General features: G+C 42.4%; 1 protein-coding gene across 1 annotated transcript in view; it reads right to left on the bottom strand.

Annotated features, from left to right (window-relative positions):
- VWF (von Willebrand factor) overlaps nucleotides 1-17162 on the bottom strand; it is a 176714-nt gene that overhangs the window by 155545 nt on the left and 4007 nt on the right. Inside the window, exons 4-6 of the mRNA XM_026679287.2 lie at nucleotides 16599-16701; nucleotides 14802-15010; nucleotides 7623-7747 (exon numbers count right to left, since the gene is read on the bottom strand). Of these exons, the coding sequence (XP_026535072.2) occupies nucleotides 7623-7747; nucleotides 14802-15010; nucleotides 16599-16701 (437 nt within the window). The remainder of the gene's footprint in view (nucleotides 1-7622; nucleotides 7748-14801; nucleotides 15011-16598; nucleotides 16702-17162) is intronic.

The following is a 17162-nucleotide window of genomic DNA, read 5'->3' as shown; positions in this document are numbered from 1 at the left end:
AGCTGTATGTATAGGTGAAAAGATTGTTGTAAAGGTAAAGGTTCCCCTCGCGCATACATGCTAACCATTTCCGGCTCTAGGGGGCAGCACTCATCTCCGTTACAAAGCCGAAGAGCCAGCGCTGTCCGAAGACGTCTCTGTGGTCATCTGGCCGGCATGACTAAACGCCGAAGGCACACAGAACACTGTTACCTTCTCACCAAAGGTGGTCCCTATTTTTCTACTTGCATTTTTACATGCTTTCGAACTGCTAGGTTGGCAGAAGCTGGGACAAGTAACGGGAGCTCACTCCGTTACGTGGCACTAGGATTCGAACCGCCGAACTGCCAACCTTTCTGATCGACAAGCTCAGCCCCTGAGCTACTGCTTCCCTTAACAAAGGTTATTATATCAAATGACAAAAATCCAATGAGCCAATGGAAAGGCAAATCTAAACAGCTATTTCCTTAACCCCACAATGTGGTTAAAAAAGGCATTCCAGTTACTTTGAAGGGCAGTTCATAAATGTTATAAATAAATAAATTACTGATGCAAGATCATAATCAGAAGTATTTCAGGCCTGCAACCATGGATCAAAATTGTCTCTTTGATAAAGACGTAGGCCAACCCACAAAATGTCCTGTGGCTGAATTCCTATCATCATTTCAGGAATCCTAATAAAAGGAGGCATTTAAAGAGACTAGCTTATCAAGGAAGAAGGTCTCACAAACCAACCCATCCACACAAACCAATTAAAGTTCTCCAAAACATCTTAGGTAAACTAAAAGACCCAGTACTCCAGGAAGTAAATCTGGAATTGTCTACAACTATGGCGTAACAGCCAGTAAGTAGGACAGACACGTAGAAGAGTAGCAGAGTGCACCCAATCAGAAAGCATGATGAAAACTCTGTAATCTCACAGCACATGGACAGATTCAATCCTCGTTTCAACTGGTCAACTATGAGCAGACTAAGCTCAATCCAAAAATGATAAGGAATTTGTGGAAACTTGGCCCTTCGACAATCAGCCATCAACAGGCATGCAGAGATAAACAACATGTACACAGCATTCAGAAGAGACAATAAAAAAGCTAGACAGAAAGACCAGAACATTTCCTCACGAGAAATCAACAATGAGATAAGCAGGGATTAAGACCAGACAAACCATCAAGCAGTAAACAATTCCCTAATCAAGAAACTACCAACTCAGAAAAACAATCGAGGAGTAAACAACAGTCTAATCAAGGAACTACCAAGGAGAAAACTACATCCCTACCAATACTGACAGGTCAAATTATTATATATAAACAAAGAACAAACCCCACTCCCTTTTAGTACTGAAGAAGTGTAAACAAGCCAACAACCAAACTCAGACAGCACCAAGGACTCCACAGTTTAACCCTGACTTAGATATTCTCTTCTATTGAAAGGACTCAGCTCCATTCTGTTCTTCAAGACCAGGTTTGAAACCATAGAATCTATAGGCTTAAGCCCATCACTGCTATAGAAAATTCATTCATTAAATTAAAATGGACCTTAATTAACATTTAACAAAATTCAAAATTAACACCTTAGCCTAGTTGAGTTGGTCATCTCCCTGTCTGGCAATTACTCTTTGGCTTGTTCAAGTCTCCAATCAGGGCATTTCTGACTTCCAAAGGGAGGCAAGCCATCCCTTGAAGGTATAGTATAGGACATGGGTCAGCAACCCATGGCTCTGTAGCCACAAGTGGCTCTTTCACCCCTCTGCTGTGGCTCCCTGTTGCCAGTCCGCACCATAATTTTGAGAGGAGCTTCCAGTTGAGGGGGAGCACAGAGTTCCAGGAGGAGACTCTATGAAGGGGTCTCCAAACTTGGCAACTTTAAGACTTGTGGACTTCAACTCCCAGAATTCTTCAGCCAGCACAGCCAGCACAGCTGGCTGAGGAATTCTGGGAGTTGAAGTCCACAAGTCATAAAGTTGCCAAGTTTGGAGACCCCTGCACTATGGCAAGGGGCGGGTTTCCGGTCAGTTCCACAATTGATAGGGCTTTCAGTTAGGACAGGTAGAGGAAAAAGGATGCTGTGCTAGGAGGAGACTCTATGGTGGGGGAACCGGACTTCCAGTTGGTTCCAGAATTGAACTGGAAGTTTCCAGTTAGGACCTTTGTGGCTCTTTGAGTGTTTAAGGTTGCTGACCCCTGGTATAGGTGGTACCTGGCTCAATAGTGGTAACTGTGAGAGAGAGCTTGCAGTCCTAGTGGACAATCACTTAAATATGAGCCAGCCGTGTGCTGCAGCTGCCAAAAAAGCCAACACAGTTCTAGGCTGCATAAATGGAGGGATAGAATCAGGATCACATGAAGTGTTAATACCACTTTATAATGCCTCGGTAAGGCCACACTTGGAATACTGCATCCAGTTTTGGTCACCACAATGTAAAAAAGATATTGAGACTCTAGAAAGAGTGCAGAGAAGAGCAACAAAGAGGATTAGGGGTCTGGAGGCTAAAACATGTAAAGAATGGTTGCTGGAACTGGATCTATCTAGTTTAATGAAAATAAGGACTAGGGGTGACATGATAGCAGTCTTCCAATATCTCAGGGGCTGCCCCAAAGAAGAGGGAGTCAAGCTATTCTCCAAAACACCTGAGGGCAGGACAAGAAGCAATGGGTGGAAACTGGTCAAGGAGAGAAACAATTTAGAACTAAGGATAAATTTCCTATCAGTGAGAACAATTCACCAGTGGAACAACTTGCCTCCAGAAGTTGTGAATGCTCCAACTCTTTGAAGAAGAGATTGGACAACTGTTTGTCTGAAATGGTGTAGAGTTTCCTGTGTGAGCAGGGGGTTGGACTAGAAGACCTCCAAGGTCCCTTCCAACTCTGTTGTTCTATCTTCTAAGTCACCGCAAGAGCACAGAAGGTCTTATGAAAGCCACCTTCTCTGCCTTGGGGCCTGCAGAGGCTGAGAAGAGAAATTCCTTGGCCTGAACCGGGGCTATTGTGCCCTGATCTCAGCAGCTGACTGTGGCACCCTGAAACAAGCAGAGGTAGGAGCAGCCCTGCATTGCAAGGCCGAAATTAGCCAACAAAGGAAACTTGTTTTCTCAGTGGAAAGCAAAATTCTTCAACAGGGTCTGGCATTGCCAGGGCACTATTAATAGAAGAACAATGTTCTGCTTTGACAGCCAATATATATTTCGGACAATGCCGTAATGTCTTCTGAATGTGCAGAATTAGAGATAGCTTCTCTTTTTCAGCTTCTTTTTTTCTTGCTAGGCTTTACTTTTGGAGGGATTCTTTAACATTTATGCTGCTTTTTCTGTGGGGGGGGGGAAAGGCAAGTTTTGAACTGAGAGCACCTCCCGCTGTTCTTTTAAGGTGGGTCTCTCGCATCCAGGCCGTCCTTGACATACGACCACCATGGAGGAGCCCAAGATTTCTGTTGCTAAGTGAGGCTTTCGTTAAATAAGTTTTGCCCCCCATTTTACCACCTCCCTTGCCACGGTTGTTAAACTGAATCGCTGCGGTTGTTCACTGAACCTGGCTTCCCCATCGAGTTTGTTCGACAGAAGGCAACCCTGAGATATGGCAACTGTCATAAAGTGGAGTCAGTTGCCAAGTGGCTGGATTTTGATCACGTGACCATGGAGGTGGTTGCAACGGTCGTAAGTGTGAAAAAAAGGTCACGAATCCCTTTTTCAGTACTGTTGTAATTTCAAACGGTCACTAAACGAAATGTTGTAAATCAAGGACTACCAGTACTTAGCAGAATGGAAGCCAGATAGATTTCCCAAGGATAGGGAGGTTCTTCAGTGCAACCCTCACTTGAGCCCAAGCAGACAAGGAAACTACAGTGACCTGTAGAGGAGAAGGAGAAATGTTTCTAGCTTTCCTAATGGTTATCTTTTTGACAGCCGAATGCAATGAAATTTCATTTTAATGTATGTTGATGAGTGTACATTTAAATCGACAATAAAGTTTTATTCTGTTCTGTTCTGTCCTACTCTAGCCTAATCCAGTCCAGTCCAGTCCAAATTTTCTATTTTATTCTGTTCTAATTCTATTTCTATTTCTATTTCTATTCTATTCTATTCTATGCTATGCTATGCTATGCTATGCTATGCTATGCTATGCTATGCTAGGCTAGGCTATGCTATGCTATGCTGTTCCTGTTCCTGTTCCTGTTCCTGTTCCTATTCTAGTCCAGTCCAGTCTGTATTTTCTATTCTATTCTAGTCCAGTGCAGTGCAGTGCCGTCCATCCATTCTATTCTATTCTATTCTATTCTATTCTATTCTATTCTATTCTATTCTATTCTATTCTATTCTATTCTGTGCAGTGCAGTGCAGTGCAGTCCAATCCATTCCATATTTTCTATTCTATTTTACTCCAGTCCACTCCAGTCCATATTTTCTATTCTATTCTAGTCTAGTCTAGTTCAGTTCATTCCATATTTTCTATTCTCAAGATAACAGAATAACAGAGTTGGAAGGATTCTATTCTATTCCAGTGCACTTCAGTGCAGTGCAGCCAATCCATTCCATTCCATATTTTCCAACCTATTCTATTCTATTCTATTCTATTCTATTCTATTCTATTCTATCATTATGCTTTTTCTTCAAAATAGGGAAAAAGTGGGGCCCCCTCCCGTATTACCTAGTTCAACCTAGCACCATATTTAACCACTACGTGGGCTTTTGGTATAAAACATAGTAGATGCATAGGCCTAGCCATCCAAATATTTGTATGCCACTCTGAAGCTTAACACAACTACTTGAAAGAACAGCCAACTGAGATCAGAAGCACAAATTGTTCTATTTCTTCCTGTATCTAATCTATAGATCGTGAGCGGAACTGCTAAGTTGATAGTGAAGGCCATGGAATTAAGATCTTGTTATGTCAAACAGACTGGGGCATCCTGTATTTATTTGTATGTTGATTCTTCACATTGACTGCATTTCTTTTTTATTACTGTATTTCCTTTTATCCGTTTTACCCTAGAATTAGATCCTGTATTTCATTCCTGTTTTATATTTTGGCTATGGTCATACTGACTGATCCAGGGGGTCTTCCAAACTTGACAGCTTGAAGACTTGTGGACTTCAACTCCCAGAATTCCTCCTCCAGTCATGTTAGCTCAGGAATTCTGGGAGTTGAAGTCCCCACAAGTCTCAAACTTGCCAAGCTTGAAGACCCTTGGTCTAGAAAGAGTGCAGAAAGAGCAACAAAGATGATTAGGAGACTGGAGGCTAACCATGAACAGGGGCAGAAATTATTGTGGGTATGTCTAGCCCAGGGGTCTTCACACTTGACAGCTTTAAGACTTGTGGACTTCAACTCCCAGAATTCCTCCTTCAGTCATGTTAGCTCAGGAATTCTGGGAGTTGAAGTCCCCACAAGTCTTAAACTTGCCAAGTTTGAAGATCCTTGGACTAATCAGTTATAGTTGGTCCTGGACTTGCAATCATTTGTTTGGCGTTCACTCAAAGTTACAACAACATTGAAAAAAAATGGCATGACTGGCTGATCGGTAACTGGCATGTATGTATTTTTGACAGCTGTGGTGTCCCGGGGGCATGTGATCAGTTTTTGTGACCTTCTGACAAGCAAAGTCAATATGCCAGGCTGAAGAATTCTGGGAGTTGAAGTCCACAAGTCTTAAAGTTGCCAAGTTTGGAGACCTCTGGTCTATATCAACTATATCTGTCTGTCTGTCTGTCTGTCTGTCTGTCTGTCTGTCTGTCTCTTTATCTAGCTCTAGCTCTATTTCTCCCTTCCCCCTCTCTCCGTATCTCTCTCTCCGTATCTATCTATCTATCTATCTATCTATCTATCTATCTATCTATCTATCTATCTATCTATCTATCTCTATATTTCTATCATCTATATTTATCTGTATGTCTGTCTCTTTGTCTATCTCTATTTCTCTCTCGCTGTCTGTCTATCATCTGTCTCTCTGTCTTTGTCTATCTATTTCTATTTCTATCTATCTATCCTCTTTATCTATCTGTCTGCCTATGTCTCTTTGTCTATCTCTATCTATCTCTATTTCTCTGTGTGTGTGTGTTTCATCAAAGAAATGTCTCTTTCTAGACATCATCTGTCTCTCTGTCTTTGTCTATCTATCTCTATTTCTATCTATCTATTTCTATCATCTATATCTGTCTCTGTCTCTTTGTCTATCTATCTCTCGTTCTCTCTCTCTATCATCTGTCTGTCCTTGTCTATCTCTATTTCTATCTACTGTCTGTCTATCTATCTATCTATCTATCTATCTATCTATCTATCTATCTATCTATCTATCTATCTATCTATCTATCTATCTCTATCATCTATTAAGTGCTTATCACAGCCTGAGAAAAAACATGGAACTAAGGTCAGGTGCAGAGATACTGAGGAGAAGGCATTTTATAGGCTAATTACTCATACATTTTTAATTGTTTGCTTGACACCCACAATTAATCAATGCTCAGTGTGTTGGGTATTAAAGCTTTAAATCCTGCCCGCTGGCACCAACATGCCATGGCAGAACATGGCATACTTACCCAGTGTCTATTCCCAGGAGCACTGCAGGTTTATTCCCATAAGTATTTACATTTAATAAAGTTTGTAACGATCACACGACTGCCTTTCAGCTCCTCTTTCTTGCAAATCTCTCCTGGTTATTGATCCCTGGAGCATGTTTACTTTGCATTTTCAAGTGGGGAAACACCCCACCCCCCAAAATATAGAATTGTCAATCTGACCTCAGAAAACTCAGAAGTACAGCCAGTCAAAATGGCCCTCAATCAAGGCACTAGCAATAGCAATAGCACTTAGACTTATATACTGCTTCATGGTGATTTACAGCCCTAGTTGGTTTACATCTTGCCCCCAAAAACCTGGGTCCTCATTTTACCCACCTCGGAAGGATGGAAGGCTGAGTCAACCTTGAACAGGTCAAGATCGAACTTGCAGTGGGCAGAGTTTGCCTGCAATACTGCATTTTAACCACTGTGCCACCAGGGCTCTTCCTCCTTTTTTTCTCTTCCTTCCTTTCTTCTTCCCTCCCTCCCTCTTTGTTTCCTTCCTTCTCCCTCCCTCCTCTCAGCCCCTCTTCCTATGTCTTCCTCCTTTTTTCCCTCCCTCTTTCTCCATTCCCTATCTTCCTTCTTTCCTTCCCTCCCTCCATCCCATTTCTCCTTCCCTCCTCTTTCTTCTCCTCTCTCCCTCCCTTCCTCCCCTTTCTTCTCATTCCTTCCTTCCTTCTTTCTTTCTTTCCTTCCTCTTTCTCCCTTCCTTTCTTAGCACTTAGCAATAGCACTTAGATTTATATGCCGCTTTACAGTGCTTTTCACCCACCTTGGAAGGATGGAAGGCAAGGCTGAGTCAACCTTGTGCCTGGTGAGATTCAAACTGCCAAATTGCAGGCAGCCAGCAGTCAGCAGAAGTGGCCTGCAGTACTACACTCTAACCACTGCGCCACCGAGGCTCTTCTATTTAGCAGAAGTCTTTTTTTTCAGTGCCACTGAAACTTTGACAGTCACTGAACAAACTGCTGTAAGTTGAGGACTACCTGTTTTGAAATCTTCTGGAGATTCTCCCACCACCACCACCACCAACACCCTGGTTGTTATTTCAAATAAGGGAGGACTCTGAGTCTTACACTGCTACACAAACCTTCTCTGCAGCCTTTGAGGAAATATTGCATGTGTAGCTTGGAGGCATGACTCTCTGGCACTTCTTCTGCTGGTTACTCATCCCCCAGGAGTTTGCAAAACTGTAGATGTTCTCTTCCAATATCCCTGAAACAGACAGGAGAGAAAATGCAACAGTAGGTGATAACCTGATTAGAATTTCCTTGTTAATACACACTTTTAATGGGTTACAGAGAGATCTGCATTGTAACCCAGCACCCAAAGCCTAATCAATCTCTTTAAAATATTAAATCCCAAAACTTCAAAGTTACAGAAACTATAAAGATCCATCCACTCGTTCAGCCAGTTATTCGGCTGACCCAGAACTGCACGCTCCCAGCCAATCAGCTGGGACTCAATGGGAGGCAGAGAATAGATGGGGTTGGCGGGGCCAGTCAGAGGTGGTATTTGCTGGTTCTCCAAACTACTCAAAGTTTCCACTATTGGTTCTCCAGAACTGGTCAGAACCTGGCTGAACACCACCTCTGGAAGGAAGGTCATACAATGGGCAAAATTCACCTAACAAATGTTTCTCTTAGCGACAGAAATGTCAGGCTCCATTGTGGTCGTACTACCTGGAGTGACCACCTCAGAAACATGAACCATTTCTTAGAAAAAAAGAAGAACTTATTTAAAAAAGAAGCAGCAACAAATTGTGAATTTAGTTCCTATCTTTCTGAAGCGGGGAAACCTATTGCTATCTGATCACAAATATGGAAAAATACTGCAATTACTTAAATTATCTTTTTTTTTTTAAAAAAAAAAAGAACAATTAAGCTTTAAATATGTTTTACACGGGCTACATTTTTTTCCCATGAGAAAGCAAGCTGGAAATTTCCTTTCTAAAAATAATACGAGTGTGTTTATTGCCGTTCATTCACTGACCTTCCTTTCAAGAAGAAAAACCAGAAAAGTGACTCAATTCTTGAAGGGGAGAAACATATGGAGTCACCACCTTTTAGCACCTGGGGGCAAATTCGGAGTTTTTAGAGCATTCACACAAACAGAGCTGCCGCCACTCTGATTATTCACACAATGGTTCTCACAATGAGTAGCAACCCTTTCCTAGAAGACTAAAGGGTGAGGGTTACTTTTGCAATCCTCTCCAGACCCAGACCCTGCCAACAAAAGTGCATAGAGTCAAGGCTATGGTTTTTCCCAGTTGCAATGTACGGCTGTGAAAGTTGGATCATAAGAAAAGTTGAATGCCAAAGAATGGAGGCCTTTGAACTCTGGTGCTGGAGAAGACTCCTGCGAGTCCCTTGGACTGCAAGGAGATCCAACCGGTCAGTCCTAGAGGAGACCAACCCTGACTGCTCTTTAGAAGGCCAGATCCTGAAGATGAAACTCAAAGACTTTGGCCACCTCATGAGAAGGAAGGACTACTACTGGGAATGATTGAGTGAAAAAGAAGAGGACAGCAGAGAATGAGGTGGCTGAATGGAGTCACTGAAGCAGTCGGCGTGAGATTAAATGGACTCCAGAGGAAGGTAGAGGACAGGAAGGCCTGGAGGAACGTTGTCCATGAGGTAGTGATGGGTCGGACACGACTTTGCAACTAACAACAACAACCAGACCCAGAATGTCCCTCTATTTTTGCTGAAACACTGGCAAACCTTTCAGACAAAACCCTGATCTGCCAACATCCTTTATTATTTGCCAAAGGTGCCTCCCAAAGCCTGTCGATTTGAATCCAGAAGCATGCTCAGAATCAAAGGTAATTCAGATGCTTTGGTGGCCACCGTTTGCATGTCCTCTTTTTAAAATCAAAAGAATAAAGACTAAAATTGAAGCCCCCAATGGAAGAGAATATTTGCAGATCAGGGCTGAGTTGCAGGATCCTTGGTGCTCTCTCAGATGGTCTGTTTCCTTGCAGATGTTTCATCACCCAAACCTATTTCAACCTGACTTCAGTTTTGGAATCCTTGGTGCTGTCTGAGCTTGTTGTTTTCTGGTAGATGCAGAGCAACCTAGTCGGGTGATGAAACGTCTGCAAGAAATCAACAAGCTCAGAGAGCACCAAGGATTCCAAAATTTATGTCAGATGGGATGGACCTTTTAAGGGCATTGAGGAAGGTCCCAAGAGACATCCAATGAGGGCTCCGTGTTTTCTTTGGAAACTGAGTCTCTGGAGTTCAGGACTCACGGGGGAGGGAAAAGTCAAATAGTTCCCGCCTTGCAAACATTGCTGGAGAATCCTGTCTTTGCATCTTTGACCATTGAAGCAAATGACAAGAAGTACCCTGTTTTCCCGAAAATACGACCTACCCTGAAAGTAAGTCCTAGCTTGATTTTTACACGTGCACCCAATATAAGCCCTACCTCCAAAAATAAGCCCTAATTAAGATCCCAGCCACTCCAGAGTGGATGGGTAAAAATTAAGCTAGGGTGGGGTTGGAGGGGGAGTGGAGCTGCCCTACTACTTACCTTTGGACAGTTGTAGCCAGCCCTCGCACATCCCGACACCTGCTTTGCTGGCCCATTTCTTCTGCAGCCAGCAAGGCTGGCAAGGCTGCCCTGAAGGCCTCTGTAGCTTGATAACAAAGCTCAGGATCGATCCAGAGCTCTGTTATCGGCTGCAGAAGCCTTCAAGGAAGCCTAGCTGGCAGCAGAAGAAGAAATTCCTGAAGGCCTCTGACAGCGAAAAGGAGGCCAGGGGTGATGCATGCAAGTGAGGTTAGTCAGTGGATGACATCCCCCCAAAATAAGACCTGGTGCTTTTTTGGGTGGCAAAAAAAAATATAAGAAAGGATCTTATTTTCAAGGAAACACAGTAGATGAGGGGAAGGGTCTCAACCAGCTTGCCCTGATTGTCACCTTTTGTGGCTTTCCAGGAGGGAGGGGCCGCATTCCAGAGGACCAAGAGACCGTCATAAATATGAACCAATTGCCAAGTCCCCAAATTTTTGATCACGTGACCAAGGGGATGCTGCAATGGTCATTAGGGTGAAAAGGAGTCCTAAGTCACTTTTTTTTTCAGTGCCGCTGTAACTTTGAACAGTCGTTAAATGAACTCTTGTAAGTTGAGGTCTACCTGTACTTTTGTCCTTCCTTCCTTGCTTTTCTTTTCTTTTGAGCTTGTTAGAAAAGTTCCTAATCCCGAATGCAGCACTCTTCAACTGAGTCAACATTCCATTTAAAAAAATAAATAAATAGAAATACACATTTCCCAGGTGTAATGAATCATCTGTGCTGAAATAAAATCAGTCAAAACAACCAGAAGTGCCGTTCCACATTTGGCTGTTAACGTACCGACCCTTTCCAAAAGTTTTCAAATTGCACAATGTTTTATTCCAGTACGTGTTTTTTTTTTTCTTTCTTTCTGTGCAGCTGCCCTGGAGCTTAAATCAGATATATTAAAATTCTTCAACTTTGTCCAGCCCTACCTCAAGTAGAGGTTACGAGATGTTTAAAGGCACATTTCAGTGGTGGGCTCAAACCCAACTCCTGCCCTGGCTGCACCCAGGACAAAAGCTTCCCTAAGAGGTGTTTCCCTCATCGCCTGCCATTTGCTTTCCAGCAGGCCGTTTGCAGTAAACACTCTTTTTGGCTTTTGCATTGCAGATTGCAATTTTTTCCCAGTTGGAAGAACAAAGCTGTGAACACGCAGCTCCAGATCTGCATCAGAGAGCCCTGTGTAGTTTCTCCCAAAAAGAAAGCGACTAGAAAAATAAAAACCCATCAACTTGGAGGGAAATGGGCTTGGGAGATTGCACACCCTATAAGAAAGTGTATTCAGAGAAAGGCAACGAACGAGCTGATCTGAAAACATCTCTACAGCCACATAGTGTTCAGCAGAAACCAGGCTAAGAAATCCATCCTGATCAAGCAATATCTTTAACAGATTAACAGTGTTGGAAGAGGATCTTGTAGGTCATCTAGACCAACCCCTCACCCAAGCAGGAAATCTCATATCACTTCTGACAGATGGCAGTTCAATCTCTTCTTGAAAGCCTCCAGTGATGAAGCTCCCACAACTTTCAAAGGCAACTTCTGTTCCATTAGTTGATTGTTCTCACTGTCAGAAAATTCCTCCTTATTTCCAGGTGGGATGTCTTCCTTGATCAGTTTCCATTCATTGTTCCTTGTCTGGCCTTCAGGTGCCTTGGAGAATAGCTTGACCCCTTCCTCTCTGTGGCAGCCCCTCAAATATTGGAAGACTGCTATCATGTCTCCCCTGGTCCTTCTCTTCACTAGACTAGCCAAGCCCAGTTCCTGTAAACGTTCATCATATGTATATCCAGTCCCTTAATCATCTTGGTTGCTCTTCTCTGCGGTCTTTCTAGAGTTTCAACATCTTTTTTGTAGTGTGGTGACCAAAACTGGATGCACTACTCTAGATAAGGTTTTAAAGAGTGGTATTAGTACCTCCCTTAATCTTGATTGTATCCTTCTGTTAATGCAACTTTAGATTGCATTGGCTTTTTTGGCTGCCGCTGCACACTGTTGGCTCATGTTTAATTAGTTGTCCACTAAGACTCCAAGATCCCTCTCACAGTTACTGCTATTAAGTCTACTTTCACCCAGTCTATATGTGTATTTTTGGTTTTTCTTGCCTAAGTGTAAGACTTTACTTTTCTCCACATTGAATTTCATTTTGTTAGAGTGGGCCCAGTGTTCAAGTCTGTCAAGATGCATCTGGATCTTGAGCCTATCATTTGTCATCTTTTTTATTCATGAGAGCTCACAACTGCCATTAAAGTTTAATAGTCATGAGGCGTACCCCAAGATTCTGTTTTAGGCCTGGTTCTCTTCAACGTCTTCATAAAAGATTTAAATGAATCTTAATGAAAGATTTAAATCTAAAAAAAGATTTAGAAGGGCAATTCATCAAATTTTCAGACAGCACTAAGCTAGGAGGAATAGCCAACACTTTAGAACAGGGGTCTCCAACCTTGGCAACTTTAAGACTTGTGGACTTCAACTCCCAGAATTCCTCAGCCAGCTTTGCTTTGCTGGCTGAGGAATTCTGGGAGTTGAAGTCCACAAGTCTTAAAGTTGCCAAGGTTGGAGACCCCTGCTTTAGAAGATAGAAGGATCTTGACAGACTTCAACACTCAGCCCTATCCAACAAAATGCAATTCAGTGGCAAGAAAAGTAAGTGGCCATACACTTCGGCAAGGAAAATCAAATACACAGGCATAGAATAGATGGCACTTGGCTCAACAGTAGTAGCTGTGACAAGGATTTAGGAGTCCTAGTGTACAACCACTTATATATGAGCCTCCTGTGTGATGCAGTTGCCAAAAAAGCCAATTTTATCCTAGGCTACATCAACAGAAGAATAGTATCAAGATCACATGAAGTATTAGTACTGCTATGTACAGCCTTGCTAAAACCACACTTGGGATAATGTGTCCAGTTTTCGTCACCGCGATACAAAAAATATGTTGAAGCTCTGGAAAGAGTGCAGAGAAGAGCAACAAAAATGATTAGGGGACTGGAAACTGAAACATATTTAGTTTAGTTTAGTTTATTGTCATTGCACCTCGTACAACTAAATCAAACACCATCTTCAGTGCACATTATGACCATGAAAATAAACACAAACACATATCCTTCACCCTCCACACATTGAAACAAAAACCTGCAACACTGCACCAATATTGCACTATACAGTAGAATTCAATAGAGTTATTGCCCTGGGATAGAAGCTGTTTTTCAGCCTATTTGTGCTTGTTTTTATTATCCTGTATCATCTGCCAGAGGGTAATAGTTCAAAAAAAGGGTGCCCAGGATGAGATGGATCTTTGAGAATGTTTGGAACTTTCTTAAGGCAGTGGGAGCTCTAAAGCTCTTCCAAAGTGGGGAGAGGGCACCAATGATCTTCTGGGCAATGACGTTAACCCTCTGGAGTGTTGTCCTATCTGCCACTGTGCAATTGGCAAACCATACAGAGGTGCAGTGAGTTAAGATACTCTCTATGGTGCAGCGGTAGAAGGTCACCAGCAGTTTTCCATTCAGTTGTTGTTTCCTGAGAAGTCTCATGTAGTATAATCTCTGCTGGGCTCTTTTGACCAGGGCTGCAATGTGAGCACCCCAGGTCAGGTCCTCTTTTAGGGTAACACCCAGAAACTTAAAACTGGCCACTTGTTCCACTCGGTCTCCATGAATAAGCAAGGGCTGGAGATCGGGTGAAAAGTGGCAGCCAAGGGAACCATCAGACAACAGACAGCCTAACCCAAAGCTGCAGAACAGGTGAGGAAGAGGCTCAAAGGAGACCCTCCCTAGTTTCTTAGGCTGTAAAGAAGACCTGGGGAGGGGTGAGTGTACTTCCTTACTTGCAAGATTATGCAAATGTAGCTTCGCAGTAAAGTGGAATGAGCTCATCTAGTTGTGTTTCTTATCTAGCTTACCCCACAAGGCTGACACAGATGTCCTGCAAAGTGATGAGCTCCAGACACAATGAAGAACCGAGTGAGGAATATTAGAAGCTTTCAAGTAAACATTACAGGAAAGAAGGCTGTGATGACTCGTGGCATGGCACAAAGGCAACACAGTCAGATACTCAATAAGAATCCCTTTATCATCTCAAACTTTGCCCCCAATGTCCAGGTTAGCTTCTGGCTGGAGAAAAACTCTCCCAGGAACAGCCTTTTACTGTAGATAATTAAGTCCAAAATATGGTAAACACAAACTAACTTAAAGTCCAAACAAGCCAAACTGAAGTAATTAGTTTGGCAGGGCAGGAGCAAGAATTTCAGACTTGAAGGCACGGCAAAACGCACACAGTTGGGAAGATGCCAGGATCACAGATAAGCCACAACGATACAAGATAAATTCACGTTCACTCCCAACAACCTGCTGCATGCAGCTTGCCTTTTTTTTTATACACTGTGTTCCCAGCTGCAGCTAATGAAGGGAATCAGGGCCCTTTCCTACCCCCGTAAGCCAGGTAATCCACGTTGCTCTCTTCTCCCTGCGTGCCCTAGGATAAAGAGGGGGTGGGCCTGGATCTTCCTCTGAATTCCCTCTCCCTTGTTCTAACTCTCCACTGCTCTACCCAGCTGGACTTTGCCCTTCCCCAGTTTCCTCCACAGCCAACGGAACCACATTCCCGCTCCCTGTCAGCTATTCGGCTTCCTCCTTGGAGTCAGACTCCAATAGCAGCATGACAAAGGCAATACCAAAATATATTATTCAGTACATACTGAATATTTACCTTCCTGGGTCATGAAGTCATCCTCGGCAAATCGGTTGAAATTCCCACAGAGTCCACATGTCCTATTATAGTGTTTTTCTGGCAGGCTTAGAAGGATATTCCCATTGGTGTCAATCTTCACCACGAAGCCGTGTTCCTCGCCGGACATCTTATAATACCCAGCTTCCCTTTCCAGAAAGACTCCGTTTGAGGCATAGGGTACCAAAATCCTTTTTTACAAGAGGAAGGAGAGATTCCCTTAGTATTCGGCTCAGAATAGAACACGGTACTTTTGATTCTGGAATACAGGTAGTCTTCGACTTAGGACCGCAACTGAGCCCAAAATTTCTGTTGCTAAATGAGACAGTTGTCAAGTAAATTTGGCCCTGTTTTATGACCTGTCTTGCCCCCATTGTTCTTCATGTATGACTTTTATTGGTTTTTTCAAAATATAAAATACAAAGTAAAATTAAAAAAAAAATAGTAGTGGAAACCTAAGAAGTGGGGGAAGGGAAGAGAAATAAAAGAAATATAGTGTAAAGGGAGATAAAGAAATGTCATGCCCCTGTTGGAATCTGATTCTGAGGGGGAGGTTGAGCAGCTGACAGGGAGGGGGAGTGTGGCTCCAGTGGCTGTGGAAGAAACTGGGGAAGGGCACAGTCTGGCTGGGCATTCAGAGGAAGACCCAGGCACACCCACTCTTCATCCTAGGGCACACAGGGAGGAACAGAGAAGGGAGCAATGTGAGTTACAAGGGTTATGGGTGAGAAAAGGGCCCTGGTTCCCTTCATTAGCTGCAGCTGGGAAAACAGGATTTAAAAAAGGTGTTTGCACACAGCACCTTGCTGGAAGCAAAGCATGAATTGTCTTTGTTTGTCAAGTCTTATCTAGGTTCTGGCATTCTCCCAACTGTGTGTGTTTCGTTATCTTTTGTTGTCTTTAATTCCTTATCCTGCCTTGTCTCATTAATTGCTGCAGCGTGGTTTGTGTTGGTTTTTCTTTATAATTTATATGTACTTTGGGTTCTGACTGAATTTCTTCCCTTTAAAGACTCTTGTTGGGAGAGTTTTTTCTCCAGCCGATGATAACTGGACATTGGGGGCCAAGTTGGAGGTATTAAAGGGACTTTACCTACTTTTGTGACTTTGCTGCTTTTGTGCCACACCCCGGGTCATCACAAGAAAGAAAAAGGCACCAATGTCTGACTCTCTTTAGCACAGTAGAAGATAACAACATTACAACCACAGCTTTTTGCTTTTACACAACAGTAAGTCCAAATCATTCCTATAACAATAAGCCTATCTAGCTAACAAAAAACAAAATCAAAGTTTCATGTATTTTTTTTCATTGCAAGCACAAAATCCAGAAGCAATTTCAGACTAGAAATAAGGTTAGGTATATTTTCTTCTTTGGATAAAAGAATCCATTGGACCATCTCTTTGCTTCTCTTTGCTGTGGGGAGTAATATAAGCTTCTGTTAACTCAATAGTCTTTATCATAATTTATATTGCCACAGTTGCTAAGTGAATTGTTGCAGTTGTTAAGTTAGGAACAGAGTTTTGAAATGGATTCTGATTGTCCGAAGGTTGCAAAAGGGGATTATATGACCCTGGGACACAGCAACGGTCATAAGTATGAAACAGTTGCCAAGCATCTGAATTTTGATCACTTGATCATGAGGCTGCTGTGCAAAGGTCATAAGTGTGAAAAATGTTCAAGTTCCTTTTTTCAGTGTCATTGTAACTTCAAATGGTCACTAAATTAATGTTCTAAGTTGAGGACTACCTGCATTGATGTCAACGTGACCAAAATGTTTACCTTTTTTCCCCTTGAGTCACAGTGCCATTTAAGAACACATGAATATCAAAATATTCTCCAAGGTACAGAGAAAGGCTGGTTCTTTTTCCATTGTGATAATCACCTGAAACGAAACAAACAAACAAAAAAAGGTTAGTGGCATTTTTGCTAATAATCATTGGCTTGCTCTCCTTTCTAACAATTATGGGTAAATTATGAGAAGCAATTGTTCTTATTGCTCATATTTAGTATAATGACAGCTCTTCAGGGTGCTAAGTTCCAAAAATCGTGCAAAATCTTCAAGGCCGTACTTTTTTCACATGGATAGCTGGAACAAATGAAAAATGCTTGCAGAAAAGTTCAAATTAAAAAAAAATATGCATCATTTTTAACAGAAGTACAAAATGGCTTTTTTTGTAATTTCGTGGAATCATGGGAAAAATCTGCAAAAGTCACATCCCCTGGTGCGCCGATAATACAAAAAAGAAATCTAGTGGCACACCATTCATGATAGACAGATGTCAAAAATCTGTCTGAAATCTCTAGTAAAGGAGGATCCAGTTGGACAGTATGATTTTTTTAAAA

This window comes from Notechis scutatus, chromosome 6 (genome assembly GCF_049901735.1).
Source record: "Notechis scutatus isolate UNSWTSFEM ecotype Mainland chromosome 6, rNotScu1.2, whole genome shotgun sequence".
Classification (NCBI taxonomy): domain Eukaryota; kingdom Metazoa; phylum Chordata; class Lepidosauria; order Squamata; family Elapidae; genus Notechis; species Notechis scutatus.
The sequence above is the reverse complement of the archived record's forward strand: the minus strand, read 5'-3'. Positions and strand labels throughout refer to the sequence as shown.